The 24,313-nt window shown below is 39.3% G+C and overlaps 1 protein-coding gene across 2 annotated transcripts in view; it reads left to right on the top strand.

Annotated features, from left to right (window-relative positions):
- The window catches only part of USP25 (ubiquitin specific peptidase 25), a 97,130-nt gene that overhangs the window by 54,867 nt on the left and 17,950 nt on the right, over positions 1-24,313 (top strand). For both annotated transcript variants that reach the window (XM_040582873.1, XM_040582872.1), the window contains exons 7-17: positions 5,974-6,111; positions 7,008-7,084; positions 7,787-7,860; positions 9,334-9,482; positions 13,309-13,436; positions 14,197-14,292; positions 14,594-14,755; positions 16,544-16,752; positions 17,467-17,537; positions 21,096-21,324; positions 22,715-22,912. In XM_040582873.1, coding sequence (XP_040438807.1) covers positions 5,974-6,111; positions 7,008-7,084; positions 7,787-7,860; positions 9,334-9,482; positions 13,309-13,436; positions 14,197-14,292; positions 14,594-14,755; positions 16,544-16,752; positions 17,467-17,537; positions 21,096-21,324; positions 22,715-22,912 — 1,531 coding nt within the window. The remainder of the gene's footprint in view (positions 1-5,973; positions 6,112-7,007; positions 7,085-7,786; positions 7,861-9,333; positions 9,483-13,308; positions 13,437-14,196; positions 14,293-14,593; positions 14,756-16,543; positions 16,753-17,466; positions 17,538-21,095; positions 21,325-22,714; positions 22,913-24,313) is intronic.

Below are 24,313 nucleotides of genomic sequence, written 5' to 3'. Positions count from 1 at the left end.
CATGCTTTTTTGGTTACCTGCATGCTTTTGATCTGTATAGCTTTGCCAGCAATGTTAGTGTTGGCCTGGCCACTTCATTGGTTTTTGGGGGATATTAATCAGTTGTAACTCACAATCCAAGCTGAGGTTAAGCTTTTGGTTATTACCTTGTCTCTTCTGCCCTTTTCATGAGGTGAATGTAAGCATAAATTTTCCCATGTTTATTCTTGTACTTATTTGGGACTGGGGAGGGGACACCTCGGTTTAGGCTTCTTGTGACCTCAGACTAGCAAGCAGGGGAAGCTCATGGACTGAGGGACAAAAGAGACTGGTTTTTCTTCCTTTATGGATGCCCTCTGAGGAGAGATACATATAGGCACCTTGGCTTCTATGTTATGAAATATAAAGGAAGAAATGGGAAGAGGAAGTGGCTGTATGAAGTGTGAAGGCACTCGATGCCCTGATTTTTAGCAGGGGTTTACAGAGCAGTGAGTTCTTACATATCCAGAAATTAGACTATTGCCTCTTGCTCCTTCCTGTTGGATTTTAAAAAGGGAGCATGTTGTTAGCCTGTTCTAATTTGTTTGGCACTTCAGGCTTGACTGGAATGTTCACTAGCAAAATAAGTGCTGCAAAACAAAACAGACATAGAGAAGATAGTGTCCATTTGCTAAACCTCTAGGTATGTGCCATAAAAGGGAAGCTGAATGTTCGGTCAGAACTGTGTGATTTCTCCCCTGCTTGCCCGCCCTCCTCCATTCAAAGAGCAAGTTGTCACTTGGTTTGTGTTTTGGTTTGTGGGTTTGTTTGTTTATTTTATTTTGTTTTTTAGGAAAATGTGTTTGCATTGGTTCATGAGAGTGTGCAAATACAACAAGGGTAGTATTGGGAGCATGTTACAAGAGGGTGACAGGACAATGTATTTTAGTGAGAAAGACAGGATAAATCTTGCTTTACCGAAGAGTTGTACTGAATTATTTATTTTCTTCATTTTTAGATTGACTTTCTGCCTGGTATTTCATTATTCATCTTATAACTCATGTTACTAATATCCTCCAGTACTCAGAATTCTTTACCTTCTTTTTTTTCAGGGTGTAAAAAACAGTTGGTATCTAAGAGGTGATATAAAATAGATAATAACAAGCTGTTCTTGTCTTGGAAAAAAAGCCTTGCCCAAACATTGACACTAGCAGCCCAGAGCCTTTAGCAATTCCAATGTACTATTTCTTAGAAAGAAATTCTGACCATGACAGACAATGTTAAGGCTGTGTGAAACGGTGTGACTCCAGGCAGGTATATGGATATGTGCAGAAACACTGCTTTCTGCAAGCCTGCTAGTAAGAATCTCTGGCAGTAGTTTGTGTACTCTCCTTCATTAACTTAAATTCCCCAGATGAATCAACATTATTAACTGATGTACTCACCTGTCTTCTCTACAGCTGAAAAAAGATTGTCTTAGTGGTGAAATATGTTTTGAGGAGAATTTAGGAAAAGAGATCACTTCACTAGTTAGAACTTAGAAAAATAGAAGAAATAAGCATGCATGCCCTCAAATATGGTGCTTTTATTTCTTTATAAGGTGAAGGCAAATTGATTTTAAATTGTAATATAAGGTGCCGGTTGACACCCCCCCCCCCCCCCCCAAAAAAAAAAAAAAAGCTCTGAAATTTACTTCCATCTGCTTACTTGCTTTAAAAGTCTCTCAGCTTAATTTTGGTTTTTTTTTGTTTTATTTTTAACCTAGTATTAAGCACTGTATGTGACTGACATTCCTTAGGATCAAATTTCCTTGCTAATAAAGACCAAGTTTTAATAATCCCAGATTTTCAGGACTTTGGTTTACATCCTATTGTTGTGCCAGTTGGTGAAAAGTGGAGTTTAATGGCAGGGTCATTGCAACCTCTTGATTGAGAATTAAAGCATGTGGTTGTACTTCAGGGACTATTGCATAGTGGGATGTTTGTGTTCTTTCCTATCAATATATCGAATCCAAATACCGTTAATAATTTGGCATGTAAAATTTTTAATTCAGAAGTCATTGCTATAAATTTTGACTTTAAATAAACCCAAAGCAAAAAGAAACCTCACCCTCTTTACCTCAGCTAATTGGACTTTTTTCTGGATTTTAAATTCGGGCATACTTAAAATCTCTGATCTCTTTTTGTTGTTTTTCTTTTGAAATTAGTTCTCACTCCTTGAGGTGTTCCTCAGCATCCTTCTGTAGAACAGATATGGTTTTCTGTACTTACTGTAGCTTGCTTTCCCAGTTCTCTTGCTGTCTATGAACAGATCTTTTGTGTCATACACTGTGAGACCAGCTAAATATTTGGCCTCAATGATATGGAAGGAAGCATTCATTATCAGAGGAAGCGGGTAACTGTGCTATAGGGTAGCACATCCTTTCCCCCTGTTTCCACATTATCATTTTGTTGGTGTCCTGCCATACTGATTGACAGCAATGAATGCTTGCTATGTATTAAACATGTGGATTGCTTTAGAACAGTTTCTTAATCATAAATTGTTCCAACATCAGTGTATGAAAAAATTATTTATGAAGGCAGGATAGGTGATACAATAGAGAATTTTTAGAATATGAACTTTCCATATAGTGTTTATATCAAAATTGAATTTAATCTATTTTGTGTTGGTACATCTACAGTATGCTTTAAAACTGAGAGCTGTATGCTGTGCTGTGATCACTTAGTTCTTTTGTTTGAATATGCAAGTCCTTTGTGTAGCTGGTCCCCAAGACAAGGTATCACATGCTTTTGAAGATTCTAGGCTTTGTTTAGTCTGAATTGCTGTTGTGGTAATGCCCACATAATCTGGTCAAGGATCATGCCTGATATAATTGAGCTTTCTTAAAAAACAACAAGGATTTTTCTAGTTTTAGAGAAGTTTTTATAAGCTTTACTGAGATAATTGTTCTGAGTAATTCTGCTGATGTCAGTAACCATTTGTTCAATTTAAAGCTGCAAGTATTTTTAAAACTCAGCCAAATGAGTAGTGTAAACTTGAGTAAGTAATACAATAATACTCACTGCCTATGTACTTCAGAATTAACAAAAGGAAGGTGAGATCTCAAATATTCTGTGGTCAATCATCTATATTACTGTCATAGTTTAAACCCAGCCGGTGACTAAGCCCATGCAGCCTCTTGCTCACTCTCCCCACAGTGAGATGGGAGAGAGGATCTGAAGAGTAAAAGTGAGAAAACCCGTGGGCTGAGATAAAGACAGTTTAACAGGCAAAGCAAAAGCCACGCATGCAGGCAAAGCAAAACAAGGAATTCATTCACCATTTCTCATGCGCAGGCAGGTGTTCAGCCATCCCCAAGAGAGCAGGGCTCCATCACATGGCAGGGTTACTAGGGAAGACAAATGACATAACACTGGATGTCCCTCCCTTTTTTCCCCCAGGTTATATACTTAGCATGACATCCCATGGTATGGAATATCCCCTTGGCCAGTTCAGGTCAGCTGTCCTAGCTGTGTCCCCTCCCAGTTCCCCGTGCCCCCCCAGCCCTGTCCCTGGCAGGGCCTGAGAAACTGCAAAGTCCTTGTCTCAGTATGAACATCACCCAGCACCAACCAACCCCATCCGTGTGCCATCAGCATTGCTCTCACACCACACCCAAAACACAGCCCTGCTCCGGCTACTGAGAAGAAAATTAACTCTATCCCAGCTGAAACCAGGACAATGTCCACCCCTTATTCCAGACCATTTACATCATGCCACACTTTCTAATACAACCTCATTAACCACCACCCTCCTTCCCATCCTTTGATACAATACACAAGTATCATTCCCCTAGCCTGTGGACTACCCCTGCAAGCATGTCTACGAAATGTCCACAGAATGTCTCTTCAGTTCATTTAGTCCATGACTTTGGGCTCCATCTGTTATGGTGGTCACTCAGGACTGGAGACGTTGTGTGTTGTATGGGGTTCTTGGGCACCAAAGCGAGCTCAGGTCGGGTCACTGCTGCGCTTGCACTGCTTCTTGTAAGGCTTTGCCTCCACTGGTTCAGGTGGTTCCTGCTATGGCAATTCCTGTAACATGCAACTCAAATCCCAGGTTACAACAGTTTGAAGGTATTTCCATTACAATCTCCACCCCTGGACCCTTTGGGCCAGGTTATAGGGCTTAACATTGCAATGAACTCTGCCCCTTGCCCCTGCTCCGTCTTGGACTTACCCACAGACTGCAGTTTCTTAGGGACGTACCTGTTCCAAGTGGAGCCTTACCCATGAGCCACAGTCTCTCCAGGGGCATACCTACTGTGGCACACACCTACCCGCAGCCACAGCCGCTTTGAGGTGCACCTGGTCCAGCGTGGCCTTACCCGTGAGCTGCAGTGCCCGCAGAGACAGACCTGCTGCAGCGTGGCCTTACCCACAGCCACAGTCCCTTCAGAAGCAAACCCACCCGGCACGGCCTGACCCCTGCCTGCAGTCCCTCCAGGGGCGTACCTGCTCTGTCGGGGCTGGTCCATGGCCACACGCTTTGAGGTGCTCCAGCATGACCCCATGTATGGCCGCTGGTGCTTCGAGCTGGATGTGCTGCAGCTGTATGGACTTAACCCGCAGCTACAGATGCTTCGAGGTGTACCTTCTCCAGTGTGGAGCTGGCCTTGGGACACAGTTCCTTCGGAGGTATACCTGCTCTGGCGCAGACATAACCATGACCACAGACACTTGGAGATAACAATGCATATGTATTACCATATTGAAGCATCTTGATAAACTATATTTGTGTCTAAAACTTGATATTCTATTCATTTTTAATAGGTCACTTTAGTAAGAAAAATCACTTTCACAGTTTGGTTCCCTGTTTCGTTGTTATAAAGTACTTTAAATATGTAAATAGTAGACTGATTTTATTACTAAATTATGATAATTTAGTGCTGAATTAGGGTGGCATTTGATGAAGTCTTCAGCCTTTTCTGTGAACATTGTTTAATTGGTAGGTGTTTTACAAGGTGGACTAGAAGAACAAGTAGAACTTGGGAATTCATGTGAAAAAGTATTTTTTTGTTATTATGTAGAACGCATTCCAATGCACCACACAGTTTTTAAAGCTGAAATAAAACATACTTTATGGACAGAAAGCTTTATGCATACTGGATTGACATAGGAATGGCTAAAGAAGCCTGCTGTTTGAAGAGCATGTGAAGTAGTTGTCATCAAGTAATTCCAGTTTGACCAGCATCTGGCATCTGCGCTGCCTTTGAATGAAAATTTGTTCTAAATGGAAGTGGATATTGCATAGGTTTTAATTCCACAAGTATTTGTCAGCTGTCTACTCAGGAGTGTGAGTGACACCCAATCTCCACAGCATTTCTAATCTGTGGTTTAATCTATGGCATGACAGATTTGTGTTTCAGTTTAGTTGCTTTTCATTATACAGGCAGGCAGAAAATATTTCTTCTGCTTCTCTCCAGGAAACCAGAAAAAGAACTCCAAATTCCCCATGAACTATATATTTGAAAAAAAAGTAGAAAGGAGAGTAGGTTATTTCTCATAATTCTGTCAAGAGAAACAATAATGATTTAGTCTTCAGTAAAAAATAAGCTTAAACATGTATTAGGTAGCGCGTAGGCTCACAGGAGAATCTGCTGGAGTTAGAGGAATACTGATTTAAGTAAAATCAATGCATATTGTTGCAGTGTATTACTTAAGGTTTTGTAAGTCTCAGGAGAAACAGTTCTGTCTTAAACGCAGCTCGGCTTGTCCACTTGTCCATCCAGCCCCATGTAGAGTCAAACAGCCACATCTAGTTGTGGTTTCAGGGAGCTTTCAGTTTCTGAAATCTGATTTCTTCCCAGAGAACTACATTATTTTGTAAAACTGACAAGTAAAAGGCATGTAACACCACCTTGGTAGTACTACAAGTAATCTATTAGTACGACAGTTGGCTGGATATATGCTCAGTTCATAAAATAGATTTTTATTACCACTTTGTTAAATATTTTTTATTCTTCTTCAAATACAGGAACACAGGAATCTGCCTTTTATGCGTGAATTGAGGTACCTATTTGCACTTCTAGTTGGTTCAAAGAGAAAATATGTTGACCCATCAAGAGCAGTTGAAATCCTTAAAGATGCTTTTAAATCAAATGATTCCCAACAGGTAATTTCTATGTATTTTCATTCAAGTTTATGCATGTTTTCATATGGTCATCAGAAAATCTGAAATACTGAAAACGGACAACAAAAATTCAAAATGTTCACAGAAGAGAAATTTTTAACTATCGCAGTCTTTGAAGCTTTTTCTCTAATATTATGCGATCTCTAGTTACTTCTATTAAAGGAAAACAAAACCCCAAAACCTAAAACCCAAACATTCTGCGCAGCGTGGCTGTTTTCAGTACACTTTCTTTCTATTATTTTAGGAACTAACTTATGGTTCCACACCCTTGCTTTTAGGGCTTAGTTTACTTCTAAGTCTGTGATTTTTGAAAGAGCTTTGTTCTTCTGGTCTCACAGTCCATCCAGGGCTGGTACAGTGCTCGTATGCTATTTGTCTGTGTAGATACTAGTTTGGAGAGTTTGAACATTCATATTCAGGATTCCTTCCTAAATCCTGATGGGTGCATTTTGCTTTTCTGAGAAACACGTTGTTTCTTCAGATGCTTTATTTTTCCTACATGAAATTGTGTGGCTAAGGTGGTTAATTAGAACAGCAGGCTGAGTTTAGTGCTTGATGAAAGTAATACTAGCCACTACTTTTTAGATACCAAAGGTTTTGAAGAATGGGATTCATAAGATACCTTTGGACTAGCATGGTATGAAAGCTGAGCCCAAGTAACAGGGATCACAGGACAGTGTAATGGCTGAGGAACACTAGAGCCTTAGTGTGCTCTAAGCACCACTCAGAAAAAACACAATCGTGACATAGTCTTAGACCCACTGTGATTTTGGAGCTCTTGTGGTGGGGAGTACTCATACTCATCTTGTAAGGTGGCGCTATGTTAGTGTTCTGTTATGCATCTGAGTATATACTGATCGGTTTATATTTTTCAACAGCAAGATGTTAGTGAATTTACACACAAACTATTAGATTGGCTAGAAGATGCCTTCCAAATTAAAGCTGAAGAAGAGAGGTAAGATTCCTCCCCTCCCCCCCAGCTCTGTATATTGGACATTTTGATGAGAGGAAGCAAACCAAACAACCATAACTCTAGTTCTCGCTGTATGGCTGAACAAGATCCAACTCTTTAGCTCATTTTAGTTTAAGTGTTTTTTCCATACATGCTCATACCTTTGATTTTCCATGAATTGTTTGTTTTCACCTTATTTCATGTTAGAAATCTGGCTCAATGAAGCCCAAAGTATATAAAGTAGAGATGTGTTTTGTGCGTAATCAATTAGGATTTTTTTCATTTGACTGTAGTTTTGCTTTTCAGCCGTGTAACTTAAATACTCCAAAACATTGGTCCAGTTAAATACTCATCGTTTGTATAAGTGAACATGTGTAAACTGTCTTTTGAATACATAGTTGTTTCTAAAGTGTTGCAGGAAATAGTTTTTACAAGGGTTTTATACAATTCAGCCACTCATGGATTGAATCTGGTTTACATAAATTCTCCTAAATTGAGCACTTCTGAAACTTTCAGAATATACTTATCATTGCAAATATGTGAATCATTGTTATTGTAATTAGAGGAAAGTACAAAACTAATGAACAGTAACTGCATAAAATAGACAGCATTTCCATAATGAATTCAGAATATTATGCTCGTAGTTTTACAAAAGTTTATAGCTTTTGTGTTTGATTTCTGCACTAACACGCTTTCTGTTTTCAGGGATGGAGAGAAACCAAAGAACCCAATGGTGGAGTTGTTTTATGGGCGATTTCTAGCCGTAGGTGTACTTGAAGGTATGCATCTGAATTTGCTTGGACTTCTGTGCTTCTGTCTGTTCACTGCTTGTCAAAGTATGCAGGTAAATGATGCAGTTGTAGTATTTTAGATACTTCTGCAGAAGTATGCTTGGAGAATACGCATGCAGTCTGTGACAAAAGGTTTGTCCTGAGAATGTGAGACTGAAGGTAAATATAGTGAGCTGTAATGGTCCAGAAAGACTGTTGGTAACTTTGAGGGACTGAGTGTACGTACTTAAGTGCAGTAGAAGTTAGAGCGAGATGCTGAGCAAAAATGCTCTCAAGAATTTATTATCAGTGCACTTTTGCCACTCACTAATGGTATATAGAAGACAAGTTACTGTGTTTCAGTGAGCTAGCTTCATCTGATGCAATTTAAAATTTCAATTATTGCATTTTTTTCCTGCACAATTTCTGGTATGGATAACTCACCCTTTTAAAGATACACTTTATTCAAAACAAGTCAATGGAAACCTGCTGAAGGGCAGTGTGGGAGAGAGTACTAAGACTGTACAACAAGCTTCCCTTTGTCTTATCTGCACGTAATTAGGAGATCTGCATGATTGCAGTGTTCTCTATTTCCAGGAGGCCAGCAACTGTGGAAGTATTTTTAATTTTGGTGATTCTGCCCCCCCTTGCAGGAGTGAATGAGACTCATTTGAATGAAACAGCTATGATCTTTAAAGTGGCTTCCAGGTTGTTTTTCAGCCTGGAACAGTGTATCTAATGATCTGTTGTCAGATTTCAAAACCATTCTGCAGATTTCTTATTACTAGCTAGCATACTTGCTCTTTTGCCTTGGCTACTTTCGTCCTTACATTCTCATCTCAGCTGACCAGTATGTAAAAAACAATGAAATAAAAAGAAACTGGCAGGTGTAAGAAGACTTGAGGATGAAATGAATAGAAATTGTAGATTGAAATCAATCTTTTCTTCTCCATTTCTTCTCATGTTTGAGCTTGTGTCTTTATATGCTGTTACCAAATTATGATCTTGTTTTCAGGGCAGAAATCATGAATGTTCTCTTCCGTGGTTTATTTTTGCAAAATATATTTATACAAAGGGCTGTTTCATACCAGCAGTTCCACTAACTTTGCTGATACAATGTAGGGTTGTATTACCAAGCTGCTATTTGCAGGATGAGCACTTTGATATATATATGTGTAAAACTTACCATACGTCTGTGGTGCCAAGTCATTTTGAGTTTTGCTTATTACCAACAAATGCAAAACTAATATAAAAATGGGCCGAAGAGGAGAACACAGTAATTTTCAATACTATGTTTAAGCGACTTTGAGTTACTTGTTTTCATACATATAATTGAATTGTTCAGTAAGTAAATGTGGGTATTGTTCCATAGAGTAGGTCTGGTGACCTAGGTTTTTTGGTGTGTGTTTGGTTTTGTTGGTTTTTTTTTTTTTTTAAGGTAAGTGTTCCTAAAACCTTAACTGTTTTATTTCTTATGTGAAGGTAAAAAATTTGAAAACACAGAAATGTTTGGCCAGTATCCACTTCAAGTTAATGGCTTCAAAGATTTGCATGAGTGCCTAGAAGCTGCAATGATTGAAGGGGAAATTGAATCTCTCCATTCAGAAAACTCTGCAAAGTCTGGTCAGGAGGTAAGTGCTCCTGTGGGCTTCTCTCAGAGTGGTGTTGTAGTGCTCTTTATTTTTCAGTGGGGGTCATGGTTGTATTTTATTTGACCTGCCGTTGTTCAGGTTCTGATGTCTGGCGTAATTGGGTAGTTAGTTTGTGGGGGTTGTATCTCTCCTGGAGTATCGTATTTTTGTATCTTTCATAAGATAGGAAGTTCATGCTTATTAAAAGCTGGCCCAATTAAGTGCTTACAGTGGTGATTTGGCACAGGCTGGTTTCCACCTGTTGCTGATAGCTGATCTCCAGAGAGGCCATGGGTGTAACGCCCTGTGGTAGATAACCACTGCTCTGACTCGCTGCCCTGCGCCACCCTGTAAACAGCAGCTGAGCTGTGTGTTTGGCCATTGCTTCAGAGCATTGTTGTTATTCCTCTGTGCCTCTACCTTGTAATTCCTCAGCACCCTAGATTTCTTCCCCTCTCCCCTTTTCACTGACATTTCCCAGCATATCCCCCTCTTTGCCCCCTGCAGTGGGCAATTCTCCTCCTCTTTGCTTGCGGTGGTGGGCGGACAATACTTGCTCTGCGGGCTGCTGTTCCTTCCAGGGGAGCTCTTGCTCAGAGCAGGAGGCTGCCAAATGTCAGAGTGTGCTGGAAGCATGGGTGGAAGGATTCGGATGGAGCCCCCCTAAGAAGTGGGGTATGCAGCGTTTGGGGCTGGGGTGAGGTGATGGATGAGGTTCCTTGGACAGAAGTCACAGGTTAGGGAGAAGAGGTAGTTGTACCGATGGTGGTTTCAGAACCAAGAGGGCACGCTCTGAAATGTCCCCTCTTAATGCTGGCATGTATGTATATGCCCGGAGTTTTTCTCTGGCTCTCTCTAATAACCTGTGGGTTGTTGATGTGGAAGTACGGGAATCCCTGTTACCTGTAAAGGCTGAGCTACTTTCTCTTTACACAGTTGTTATGTTTCATTACAGTTATTTTAAATTTGTGAAATCTGAGAAGATTTCTTCTTAAGCAAAAAAATCAGGTGTAGTTCCTTCGTTCCTGTTAATCTTTTGCAGTAACAAAGTTTTGCTGCCTTTATTCATGTCAGCATAAACACAGCCTTTAATTACTAAACCTAGTAATGCATACTGAAAGAATTCTCCAGTCTGCAGTTCTGTTTCCAATTTTGTGTTATCAACAGAATTTTTACAGCATCCCTTTTTGCAGTCTCTTTTTCTGGTCAGCTATTATTGATCAAATATTGACCAACCAAATCAGATGTTCATAAGCATTTTCAAATGTATTCGCACATCTTCCTGGATATGTTCTTCTTTCACAGGATGTTTCAAGTTGTTTTTTTTTTTTTTTTTTTTTTATTCCAGCATTTGCAGAAATGTATTTCAGGAAACATGCTCATTGTAATAAGACAACTAGAAGAAACAAATCTTACAAATATCTTGGTACAATCCAAAATTCAATTTCTTTATGCAAGGTGAAATCTTGTACGTATTTAGTACAAGAGCACAATTGTTCATGATATGGATTGAAGTTTGTCTTGCAGTTAAAACCTGTGTGCATTCATGCATAAAATGTCAGTTCAGTTATAAGTGCTTGACTAGAAATGTCAAGCTTGGGGTGGGTTGGGGTTTTTTTGGTTTGGTTTTGATGTTTTTTTCTTTTAACCTCTAATGTCAAGAAACCGTAGGGAACAGAAGAATAGTCATGTACAGGTAGGTGTAGAGTGTTAAGGTTTGAGTTCTGTGAAACGTGAGTTTTAAACAGCTTGGCTTCTTAGCATGTGGGCATGGGAGCGAAATAGTCATATGACAGGCTGACAACAGTGGCAAAATAAGAAAGGTAATGTTCTAAAGATAAAGTTCTAATCTAGAAAAACATTACTGCATTATTACCAGGGCCAAGTAAATTGCTTCAGGGAAACGTAACAAATTTATAGTGATTGCTGCTGTTAGTAGTTACGTTTAAACAAAATGCTTCGAAGATTTTACAGTGCATTAGAAGGTTTGGTGGTGCTGAAGGAAGCTGAATTTTTTGTAGTTTTAATGAAGTCTGTCTCTGCTGAAAAAAAGACTTCAAGTGGCGTTCATCCAAGCTGGTAGATATTAAAGCTTAAAGAGAATATTAATGTGGTAGTTGCATGTGTTAAAAGATCCTGAAAGTAATATCCTGTTTTTTAACCCCCTCCTTGTTCCCACCATTGCCTTTAATGGGGTATTTAGCTTGTTGTTCATTATTATTACAAATATTATCACAATGCCTAAAAGCCTCAGCCACGGAGTAGGGTGTCAGCAAGCAAGCTAATGTACAAACAGAGAAAAAGAAACATTCTGTGTCCCAAGTAACTTAAAATTCAAATTCAAGAGAAGATGGAGGTCAGTGTACTTCTGACTTTGAGTTAGAAGTGTGAGGAAAAGGAGATCATGTTCGTCAGCATCATGGTTGATGAACTTCAGCCCATCAGCAGCTTGGTCACCATTAAGTGGTTTTAAGGCCTTGGAATGAAAGGGTTTCAGGAGGAAGGGCTGTGGTGTTGCTTTGCTGACTTCAGCATTGAGATTTATTGCTGTGTGAGGTTGCTGCAAGAGAGAAGTCATGATTATCTCCTTTGAAACTGAAAAAGTGGTTAGTGGAGGCTGAAACAGGCAAGAAAAGGGAAGGCAGCTCACTTTGCATGTAAACAGGTGAGAGGAAAGATGCTGAAGGCAGCAAACTGGGAAAATTCAGCAACATGCTGGAAACTTATGTGACAAGACTATGTGCACCAAGGCCAGGCAAGGGGAGAAGAAAGGAAACATTGCAGACATGTGGAGTGACGAGAACCTAGACCTGAATTTTAGCCATGAGCACAGGAATAAAGAGCTGTCTCAGAGGTATTGTATGAAAAGGCTATTCAAGACATGTGGCTGGATAGGAGAACTTGAAGTGAGTCCTGTCAAATGCCACATCTGGGCTACGGGCATTGGTGTCAGAAATACGTGGCAGCGGTGTCCGCAGTGATCAGGGAAGCTTGAGTTGACGGTTAGACATCCAAAATGTATTAAATGGATAGGTCATGGTTTTTATGTTGTAGAGTGGGGAGAAAAAACTAACTCTAATGCTCAATTTGGAGCTGAATTTGTCTTGTAGTTGAGAAACAAAGTGTGTAAGGGATGAAATGAGGACTAAGAATAAACCTGTACTGAATACTCAGAGAGAGCTGGGATAAGGTCATGACGGTGTAGGCAGGTCGTGGACAGACTAGCAGTGATTTTTTCAGAGACATGTGCAGAAACTTCAGGAGAGACTGTTAGTAGGGAGGGGATTTCAAGAAAAAGTATCAGTTTTACAGTGCTGAGAGAGCTTGTCTGACCCAGCCCAGGGTACTGGCTGATCTTGCTTCAGAGGTGGTCATTAGAAACTTTGATATCAGGTGAAAGAAAGGGTCAGAAACTTGAGTCAGAGGGAACCAGGGGGAAGAGCACTTGATACAGTGTAAACAACCCTTTCAGTGGCATTGGAGACTTAAAAGAGAACAGGACAAGTTGGCAAGGCAAGTAGGTTCAAGCGTAGGCCGCTTTTAATACGAGCGAGATAAATGTGAAAGGAAGAAGCCTTCCTGCCTGCTCTGCTTTAATGCAGATAGTGATGGATGAGTTGAAAAGCTCTGATGCAGCGTGGGTGACAAATGGTCTTTGTTTACAGTGAAGGGGAAAGATGGGAACTTTGGAAAGCTTATGCCGATCCACCCTCTAAAACCTGTTTCTCCCATAGCTTTGTCAGTCTGCAGGTATTGTACCATTATTACTGAAGTTCTGCTATTGGAAGGCGTTCATTGTGGGGTTTTCTGTTTTTCTTTTGTTCAGCATTGGTTCACTGAGCTGCCTCCTGTCTTAACTTTTGAGCTATCAAGATTTGAGTTTAATCAGGCTTTGGGGAGACCAGAGAAGATACACAACAAATTAGAATTTCCTCCAATTTTATATCTGGACAGGTACAGTACAATATTATCAACAGAATCCTAGTATGAATATAAATTCAATCTCATGAGTTTTGTAAAGTTGCTGATATATCTTATACTTGCTCACATCACAGTAAATTTCTGTTCTAATGAAAAAGTTAATTTTCATGGGTTTTTTCTGTTTCAGAAAATACACATAGAAAACAATTAAAGACATGCCGCTACTTTGTGCCAAAACCCGCTTACATTTCAGTCTTTAATTTATTGCTAGGTAGTTGTGTACACAGGTAAAATGCCTTCAAAAGTCACACTCTTTATGAGTCCATTTGGGAGAGAGAGTGAGAAGTCAGGTATTTTGTGGTGTTCCAGATAGACTGCATGGTTTGAAAAGGATTCTCAGCATCACTGTATGCTGTTAATGTGTGGAGATGAAATACCATGATGACTTTCAGTTAGATGCTGAATGTTATTTGTGAGCCTAAATAATGAAACAGAAGTATTGTTATGTGGTTGCTACTTAAACAATTTAGGAGCTTTCTAATACATCTTCGTCATTCGTGGTAAGAGCAGAGCTTTTGACACGGGAAGAAGCATCTTCTGAAAGTTGTGGGAGGGAAGGCTTAATGGGTTTACCATTTTCTTCTCAGTTCTGTTTTGCTGCTTAATATGTTGTATATTCTAGAGAGTGTGAGTTTTTATTAGCACCAAACAGTATGGCGGACAGGTACAGACCTCGGTTGCAGTGCTGGGATGCTATGGGCTGACACCTCTTTCTAAATTTCTTGTTTTACAGGTATATGCACAAAAACAGAGAAATAACAAGAATTAAACGGGATGAAATCAAGAGACTTAAAGAGTACCTCACGGTTTTACAACAGAGATTAGAACGGTACTATAGATAACTGTGTAAATGCAAATAATATTATGGGCTACGTAGAATAACTCCTTTCCACTGTACATTTTGTGTGTAGTTATTTGCTCTAGATTTCCCTTCTGTATCTCTTTTCTTTCATCATTTTCCTTGGAAACAGTGTATAAGTGCAGTAATTCTGATGTGTGAAACATGCTAGGAAAGGCTTGCTTTATTTAATCGCAGTCAACCAGAAAAAAAATCCTTTTCTTTTCTTTCTTTTTTTTTTTTTTTTTTTGTATATGTGAGTCATGGCATTAATATGTTTTATGGTTAACAGATATTTAAGCTATGGTTCTGGTCCTAAACGATTCCCCTTGGTAGATGTCCTGCAGTATGCCTTGGAGTTCGCCTCCAGCAAGCCGGTGTGCACATCTCCTGTTGATGACCTGGGTGCTAGTGCCCCTGCCAGCAGCACGCTGCCGGCCCAGACCTCACCCAGGTAAGGGCTGCCTCCTGCTCTCCCAAGGTGAGAGGCTGATCATCCCTTCGGTGCAAACTCAGCCGCTGAGAGACAGAGGGGAGGGCATTTTACTGCTTCGTTCACCAGATTAATACAACTAGGGTTGTATCTCCTAAGGGGTATAGCATAAAGTTTCTGCTTTTGTCCTAGAAGTATTTTTCAGCACAACAGACTTAAAGAAACCAAAATGTTGTTAATCTGGGTTTGTTTCATTTGCTTATAAAAATGTCTTTAGGTATAAAATTGCCATGTGCACAATTCCATCTCCTGTTCCAAATAGACACAGTAGCCGGTGAGGTCACTGCTTGCCAAATGTATTGCTTAAGAATCTGGATGTGGGTAGCATGTATGTGCTGCAGAACCTCAAGGTTGCTGGGATACGGTTTGTCTGTTAATTTTTGCCTGGGAGTTAAGCTCCTTTTCTGCTTTGCAGCTTACACTTCTTGCTGAGTTTCTCAGGAACTTTGTGACATTTTAAATACAGAGTAGCTAAAGTATCAGGGAGATAAAGGTTCAGTAATGTTGGCTTTCTCATTACTGAAGCTAGTAACTATTAGTAACTGTTATTAGCATCCACCTAGCCAAGTCCTATCCTAACAGTTTATAACACAGCTTTTTATATTGCATTTGGAAATTAGGGTTCTAGGTTCTGGTCCAGGCAAGATGGTTAACTTTGTAGTTCAGAGAAGTGAATTAATCTAAAAAACCTTTAAAAAATTTCAAATGTCCCACTGATACAATGCCAAGTAAAAATCGTGATGATTCATAAGAGAAGGCAAACTTTTAAAAGCTACAATTTCTTGCGTCAAATACAGCATCAGAAGTAATACACTTGCTCAAACTCCTATATAGGAATTCTGTTCTGTAAATATGTATTATGATTTTTTTTTTTGTCAATCCATAGAAACACAACAGCATGTTATGTGAAGTGACATTGTCTGCTCTTGTGTTCTCAGAACTTTATACTATCCATGTTCCTTAGGCTGTATGGTGATGCTGTATACAAAGTAAAAAGTCAGTAGCTTGCTAGAGTGATCCTCACATTCCTATTGTGCTTATAATTACATGCAGGTCATCTTGTTGATGGAAAGAAGAAAAATATCTGCAACAAGTTGTCATTTTTAATATTCTGCCGCTCTTGTAGAATTCTTCTGCTTTGCTGTTTGAGTTAGAAGACTTGTTTGGAACAAGTTTGGATATTTTGGTGCTAAATTTCCAGTGTGCTGTAAATATTAGTGGTCCCTTCATTATTGCTGTTCAGCTAACATAAGTTGTAGGTAGGCAGCTGGAAAAAGACCATTTGCTGGGCATAAGACATGTAAATAAGTTATTAAACAGAGAACTTGTATTTCATTTGATTTTATGATCAATGGGCCATAAGACAAGCCGCTGTGATTTTTTTTTTTTTCCAGTTTGGCCATAAATGTTTCAAACCGCAGTGGTTACTTGTGTAACATTATTTGAAGGTGTTGAGTAGCATTTCAAGTACAGCAACCTGTGGCTTGACTGATCCAATTCTGATTCCTTCATATTTGGTAGTGGCAGCTAGAGTTGTTGTTGTGCTAACGTAGTGCACCACAAAGTTTTTCAGAATTGACATGCTAATTCCATATTGATGCTATAGGTACCTTTCCGGTATCACACTGTAGGAAACCACTGTCTTTTAAAATTTCTGGTTTCAGATGACAAGCTTATTTTTATGGTGTAACTTTTAGTTTGTATACATGATTGTTCAATTTTTGTATTTCATGTTTTGAATGAATGCAGCACAACAGAGCAGCAGGGGCCTTCATCTTCAGATGTTCCAAGCACGTCTCCTGTACAAAGATCAGTAATACATAAACCATTCACACAATCACGAATTCCTCCTGATCTGCCAATGCATCCGGCACCAAGGCACATCACCGAGGAAGAGCTGTCTGTCCTAGAAGGCTGTTTACATCGCTGGAGGACCGAAGTAGAGAATGACACTAGAGGTAGTATCACAAGCTGGGGAATGCATTTGCTGTTGGAATAGATTTGTGGAAGCAGGGGAAATCACCTCAACGTCCATGTGTATTGAGCTGCTTGTTTCATACCCCTAAACTTCTCTCTCAGACATAGGAAGGGAAGTCAGAGACTGTAGTAGACCGCAGGTGCATAAACCGAACGCGCACACTGCTTTGAGTGAGGTGTACACAGGTTTTTCAGTGCAGGTTTCTGTGTGCATGGTGTTGTGGGGAGTAGAGTGAAACAGAAATGGGATCCACGGCACAGAACATCTCGGCAGGTGTCTGAGCTGTCAGTGTTAATAGCGGCTGGGCCCGTGCTGTGATGTGGTGCTCTGCAGGCAAGTTTAGGGTAGAGCGACCCCTCCCATAAGGGAAAATATAGCAAATTTCGAAGCAGAGTTTATTTTGGAGTGGGTAGAGCTTAGTCTGTTCTGTTTCTCTGAGGGAAACAAGGGAAGCAGTTACTCCAGCAGGAGTGGGCTTGGCTGAGGTCTAGGAAACAAGCAATAGCATGTTATGGATCACTCCCTCTGCTTTATCATGCAAGAAGGTTTAGTGTTTGACATGTAGATATATAAACAGATGCACCAAATGTGAAATGTACCCTTGTTTGTCTTTTAATGAGATAAAATAAAGATGTAGGCATGTGCAATTATGCAGCCTCATGGAAGAGAGCTTCTTTTTCAATTTTTCTTTTAGATTTACAAGAAAGTATATCTAGAATACATCGGACAATTGAGTTGATGTACTCTGACAAAACAATGGTCCAAGTAAGTACAATTTCTGCATGGGATAATTCAAAATAGATCCTTTTTGTCACTTTCAATTAGAAGTTCTTAGATGCTTGAAAATAGAGCAAGTATACAACAATTATGTATGGTGGTTTGAGAAATTTCACTGGAAAGTCATATTGAGTTTTGTAAACCTTTTACTTACGCACAGTAAGATGAAAGGCCATGTTGCAATATTTTACAGGTGACTTCCTTAAGTTTAAGCAGCCTTGTGATGAAAAGCCCCATTATGTTCTAGCTCTGATCCACTTCTTTAACTTGAATGCAGAACTTTGGTTTTTGTATAACACAATAAAATTTTCTCTCCTTGATTTGACCATATTGCTAGGTAATCTTCTGGCTTTAAGGTGGCAAAGCTTTAGACACAAAGTGTTTATCTTTTTACTTTGATGCTTATTGCCATTGTGTATTGCAACTTGCATACTAATACTTGGGAACTTAGGGCTCCTGATTCTAATTTGTAGTTATTAATGCCTGTGGGTTTGTTTTTGTTGGTTTTTTTTTTAACTTGTGTCTAGATTTAGTATCAGTCACAACCCTGACTATTAGTCTGAGCTGCCTTTTTAGGGAGATCCTCATGCTGTGTAATCTGAACAGCATTTTTAGAATGCCTTACTAGAGTTTTGGCTCTTCTGGTATTATATTCACATACTCATATTTGCTTACTTTGACAGGTTTTAAGATTAAGGATTACTTCCTCTGTTACTTTCTGTTAGTAGAAAGAACTATTTTCCTTCCAAGTAAGATCTGTTTAGCTTACAGTTTTCCTTTGAGATACACTTTCGTTTTTTACATGGCTTGTAATAGTTCCTGGCAGCTGAACTCTGATGTTAAGGGGTTTGGGCAGACTTGCCTAGATGGCTTTCTTGAAGCTTGCTACTGGCAGGCTTTTTTTTTTTTACCCCCTTAATGCTTGTGTTATGACCTGTAGCCTTTAGCCTTCCTGTTACCTAATAGTATAATGAAGTACTTTAGTGGTCTCACATCCAAATAGTCTACCTGGGTTGGCTTAGATGTTACAGGAGGAAATGCCTCTGGATGGTAAAGATACTAGTCAGCAATCATTGCAATGGAAAAGGGAGATCAGTTAATAACAGACTTTGTCCTAGTGCAGATTTTTATAATGTAAACTAGATTTTTTTGTTTTTTCTTGTTTTGAAACAGAATTCCAGAAATGGAGGAGGATGAAGATGATGATAGATTTGTAGAGGGGCATTCTGTGCCTTGCCTGAAAGCAGTGGTGTGTGTTAAGTGGTTGTTAGGGAACAAGTAGGTACTGAACCCATCTGAAATCACAGGCTGGAGGTGAAGGCTGCCTTTATTCAGCTCAGGTGGTTTTCTCCTTGTGGGTGTGTTGGCACAACAGGAAGGAGCCTCACGCTTGTGAGTCAATAAGGTCTGGACACAGAAAACTAGACTTCCTAAGGAAAACATTATATTTACAGGATGCTTCCTAGCGTTTATGTGAAGTATTTAAGAAGATCTTTAACTTCTCCTTGTGTCCTCTTTGATTCTAAGGAAACTACAGTTGTCCATAAACCCCTTGTCAAACTGTTACCTGAAACACATTCCCAAAATTCTTATTTTTGTCTCGCTCTCCTGAATGCATAGATTTAATCAGCTGCTTATTTGATTATTTCCCTCCTTCTGTGAACTTGCTGTGGGGAAATGTCACACCTGTTTTTCCTGTGAGACTTCATCTTTGGCGTATCGTCTTTGATATATCTATTCTGTAGCTACATGTGACACGTTGGTGAAGCTCCATTTCTGTTTCATGACTAGGAAGTGTAAGCTAAGAAGTTTAACACCTACTTGTTTTGCCCTGTACTGTTAACTACTGTTGATATAACGGCTTATTGCAAGAGATACCTGTTGGCACTGAACTTGCCTATCCCCCAGTGACAGACCTTTGTGGGGAACCTTCCTGGAAGCTGAGCATGGATGACTGTCAGCTGGTTCTCCAGAGGTGGAGGAAAGGGTAGGGGCCCTCAGGCTGACCCAGTCAGCATGGTTTTAAGTAAAAAGATTTAAATTCACCTGGGATTTTAATGTCCTATTTTAGGGTGAGGAAACTTTATTGTTGAAGTCTAAAGAGACTTCACCCTTTTTTTAAATGAAGATCCGCATATATTTATGTGTGTATGTATGGGATTGCAATCATCTTAAGAAGGCTTTCACACTGGTTTGATAACAGATGTTAAAAACCCCAGAGCATTCAGATTTAAGGACTTGCTAGGATTTCCTCTGTGTATACTTCTTGTGTTTCGGGGATTTACAGTGTTGTTTTGTTTCTGGGATGACAGAGCGTTTGATTCCAGCTGCTGTGCAGTCAGTCAGCTTTACAGTTTAAGGTGTATGTGGAGGGGTGTTTGCGAAAACTCCAGCACTTGCATATAGCCTGGAAAAGAATGATCAAGTTAAAAATTACTTCACGGAGTTTCTCAAGTCATAGTTACATATGTATTTATGGTTACTGATTATTATGGTGCTCAAGTGGTATTTGCAACAAATATTTAGTACATCTTGTGTTAAACAGAAGATTTATCTACAGTCCAGACTGTAACACCGGTAAAAGATGGTTTCAGGTTTTTCATCCTAGTTGAGCTGTTGTCATTCTGGCGTACTGTGCGTAGCAGGGAAGGTCAGTTTTCCCTGTTATGTTGCATGTGCTGTTTCAGCAGGTTGAAAGGAGAGCCGATCGCTAAGATGCTTTTAAAAGACTTGTAAGGAAGCACCCGCTCATTCTGCTTCCCCTGTTCCCCCTGTTTCCAGCTGCTTAAGTAGAAACTAGGTTTCCCGTTCTCCTTACTTGTCAGTGGACACATGTAACCCGGGATACTTTTTACATTGCTCCTAGAAACTGGTATGTTCCTTCCCTGCCTCAGCAGGAGCAGAGGACTCATTTACGTGTTCCAGTCTCCTTTTGGCAATGCTTTTACTGATACATTTTAAATATTGGAAAACAGTTGTATTCCTATTCTACTGTAAAAAATTTTGGTTTTGGTTAATGGAAGTATTCAACTCCCAGATGTTCCTTTAAACACACGCTGTTAGTAGCAAATGGAGAACACAGAGTTCTATTACCTTGAATTTGCATGTGCCTTTCCAGACTTCCAGACAAGGATACCAAGTTGAAACCAGAGGAAATCATAGATGCCCAAGGCTGATGTATTTGAGGGCTTTTTTTGTAGATAGAAGGGGAGTAGGACTAGTCAAGAATTAAGACGAGAGGATGCCTGGCAGTAAAGACAGCAAAGTAGACATTTATGCTATAGACTAACTAATGTTTTTAAGATCTCTTGTAACTAGTAATGGTAAGTAAAATAGCTTAAAATCCTTTTGCTATGTGGGTTGTAGTTTTGCCTTTTTTGGTTTTCCTCTGTCATGTTTTGATCCTGTTTGACTTAATTTTTGTTACTTTTATTTAGCATAGCTACTCTTGCTGGCAGGTAGTATGAACTAAATGCTGACAAGGAGAGTTTGACATTTTGTTGTTCTTTGTTTGTTTGTTTGTTTGTTTGTTTTTTTTTGTTTAAGGTTCCTTATAGGTTGCATGCTGTACTAGTTCATGAAGGTCAAGCTAATGCAGGACACTACTGGGCATATATTTACGACCACCACCAGAACAGATGGATGAAATACAATGATATTTCTGTGACAAAGTCAACTTGGGAAGAGTTGGAACGGGACTCTTTCGGTGGTTACAGGAATGCCAGTGCATATTGTTTAATGTATATCAATGATAAGGAACAATACTTGATACAAGGTAATGTTATAGGTATGTTTTCTGGATGATATAGAGTAGCTGATTATATTGATGAAGTGAGCATCTTTCAGATGGATTCCTAGATTTTTGAAACTATTTTAATAGTTATTGAAAGTTCTATTTCTCCTCATAACTGCTAGCCAGATTGTTTTTCTGGGTGGAATGATTGCTTTTCAACTTTCAGCTTAATAAAATATAAAGATAGTGCCAGTGTTTCAGCATTATTAAGAGAACAAAATAAACTAAGTTTGCTAATTTGTAAACATTTTAGCCATGTGATCACATGTAGAGAATTTTGGAAAGGTTATCTAACCAAGTATTAGAACAGAAATGTAGAAAAAAAGAAATGAGCCTCTCAACATTAAAATCATTGTGTAGCTTTTTTTTTCTTCTCCATAAGCTTCAGAGCTCTGAACTTCACTGGAGTGTGAAAACTTGAGGCTTTATGCACTATATTGAACTGTGAATAACTTGGCCCTACCAACCACACATTAAACCAAACTAACACATGGATTGGGAAATTCTTTTTCAAGTCATGTAGTAGTATGTAATTATAAGGTCTGTACAGAAGTGTTTGGAGAGAGGGCGAAGATCCCTGAGCATGAGTTTTGTGGGGCCTGATAATGGCAGCTGGGGAGCTGACTGTGAAAATGGCCAGAGATTTAATAACAGGCCCTGGAAAATTCTCATGCTGCTGCCTTTTCATAGGGCAGAAAGCTAGAGTGCTCATTTGTTCAGTTTTTAAATGAGAACCGATATTAACCTTGACATTTCTAGATTGCAGTTAGTAGTGGACTTGCAACCGTAGGGTTTATGGGACCTTTAGGGTGGCTGTGACACTTTAATTAAATCTGGGGCCTGCTTGCTGGGGGATAATTGCAGCTGTGTGATCCCCTAGGATCTAGAATACTCTTTCAGAGACCATTCTCAAAGCAAAAAGGAAGGTTACTTAGTACAGCTGGTGTTCTTATCTGTTGACTTTACAAATCCCTATAGGCTCACTCTCTTTCCCCTTTTCTGCTGGGGATTTGAGTTGTGTCCAGCTCCATGTGGCAGTAATGCAATCAAGCTGTGGTGGTTTTTTTGTGACTTTTTGCTGAACGTTCACAATCATTAGGTGCTCATGACCCAAAAGGCTCATCTTTCAAAATGGCAATGACCTGATGGTGCCCAAGAACACCAATAAGTCCAAAGACTGCAAGAGCAGTAGCCATACCTCTCAGTAGCAGAGGAATACCCAACAGATAATAAAACCAGTTAAAATAATATAGTTTGGGGGACTTGGTGCTGTACTGTATGTTTCCAGTAACTCACTTGATGAAAAGTGTTGAACATACTTCCTTTTCTCCTATTTTTCTTCTTCTGAAATTTGTATGTTATGTTACTGCAGAGGAGTTCAACAAAGAAACGGGACAGATCCTTGTTGGAATGGATACGCTACCTTCTGATCTAAGGGATTACGTCAAGGAAGACAATAAACGTTTTGAAAAAGAACTCGAAGAATGGGATGCAGAACTTGCTCAGAAAGCACAGCAGGAGAAGTTGTTATCTCAGATACCCAGGGCACCAGCACCCTCACCTGCTCCAGGTTAGCTTCTCCTGCCTGTTTGTAAAAGCTTAAGAAATGTATAAAAAGTTAATATGTGTAATCTCGAATTATAACTATTTACTTGGCCAAGGTAACTGTACTTGAAGTTTAGTCTGTTGGAGTTTTAGGCTTTTTGCAATTTTTATTTAAAGGAGAAAAATTACTGGTTCTTCTGTCTTTTCCCTGTCAGTTGTGCTTAGCTTTTGCTAAATCAGTTTATTTTTTTTCCATAGAAACTTTGGCCTTCTAAGATAGATAATTATTAACAGGTTTCACCAGTGTGTTCTGAGAATTTGTTAGTCCATAAGTAGTGCATATTCTTCAACTTAGAGTGAGTAAAGACCTACCTTCGCATTTTAAATTAGGACAAAATTTAGATCTGTAGAGAATAATTATTTATTAGGTGTGATGTAGTAAATAGAGTTAGAAGTAGTAGAAGAGATTACTATGTAAAAATGAGGATGCTAAAACTGTGGAGAAGACCCTGAACAGCCACAGTGAGGCCAATGCTGTTAAGAACCTAGCTAATAAAGACCACTGGCAATCTGATTATAAAACATATGCATGGTTTGACACAGAAAAACCTGTCAAGTTTTAGGTTACATTCACCTCTTGCTCCATTGCATAAGGCTATACATATGTTATGTGAAAGATGACATGATGGATTTGTGTAGTGAGACTGCTGTCCAGATGTTCTCATTGTTGTATTTCAGTCATTAAGACTGAGCATATATTTCTCATAACTACGTATGACTACAAACTGAATGTAAAAAGCGCAGTGATTTAATGACGCTTCTCTTTTTTGCAAACTCTACAGAGAGTGACTTCATCTTTTATATCTCTTGACTTCACAAACACTTTGAGACTGATATTAGTTCTTTTGTTAATAATGGAAAGTACTAAATGAATGCTTTAATTGTCTGCCAAAATTTGCTTTCATCATATAAGGAGTATAAGACACTACTTGTGCTAATCAATTTTATTGTCTTCAAGTGGGGGAGACTTTGAGATTTCCCTGAAGTCAGAAGAACATAATGTGTTGATTATTTTGTGAAGTACAAATACATCTGGCACTCAAAAGACTCAAGACTTCCTTGGACCTGTATCCCACAGGAAGTCCAAGTAGAAGCTCATCTTTGCTCTGTCATCCCCTGTATGGCTGATTGAACGTCCCTCACTTGAGAACCTTTATGGGTCTCTAGACAGGACAGGTCTGTTGTTCCTAATACAACATCACGGGTCCATTTATATGAGTGTTCAGAATGACCTGAGACACAGGCTGGTGTAAAGTTGTATTTGTGAATGCTGTGACCTACCCTGCATTTCCTGTTTGGGTGACGTTATCTGTATTTAGAAGACAGTGATCCAAATGAAACTAATCAATTGAAAAAAAGTCATGCT

Source organism: Falco naumanni, chromosome 2, assembly GCF_017639655.2.
Source record: "Falco naumanni isolate bFalNau1 chromosome 2, bFalNau1.pat, whole genome shotgun sequence".
Taxonomy (NCBI): domain Eukaryota; kingdom Metazoa; phylum Chordata; class Aves; order Falconiformes; family Falconidae; genus Falco; species Falco naumanni.
Note: the sequence above shows the minus strand (reverse complement) of the source record. Positions and strands in the feature narration are given on the sequence as shown.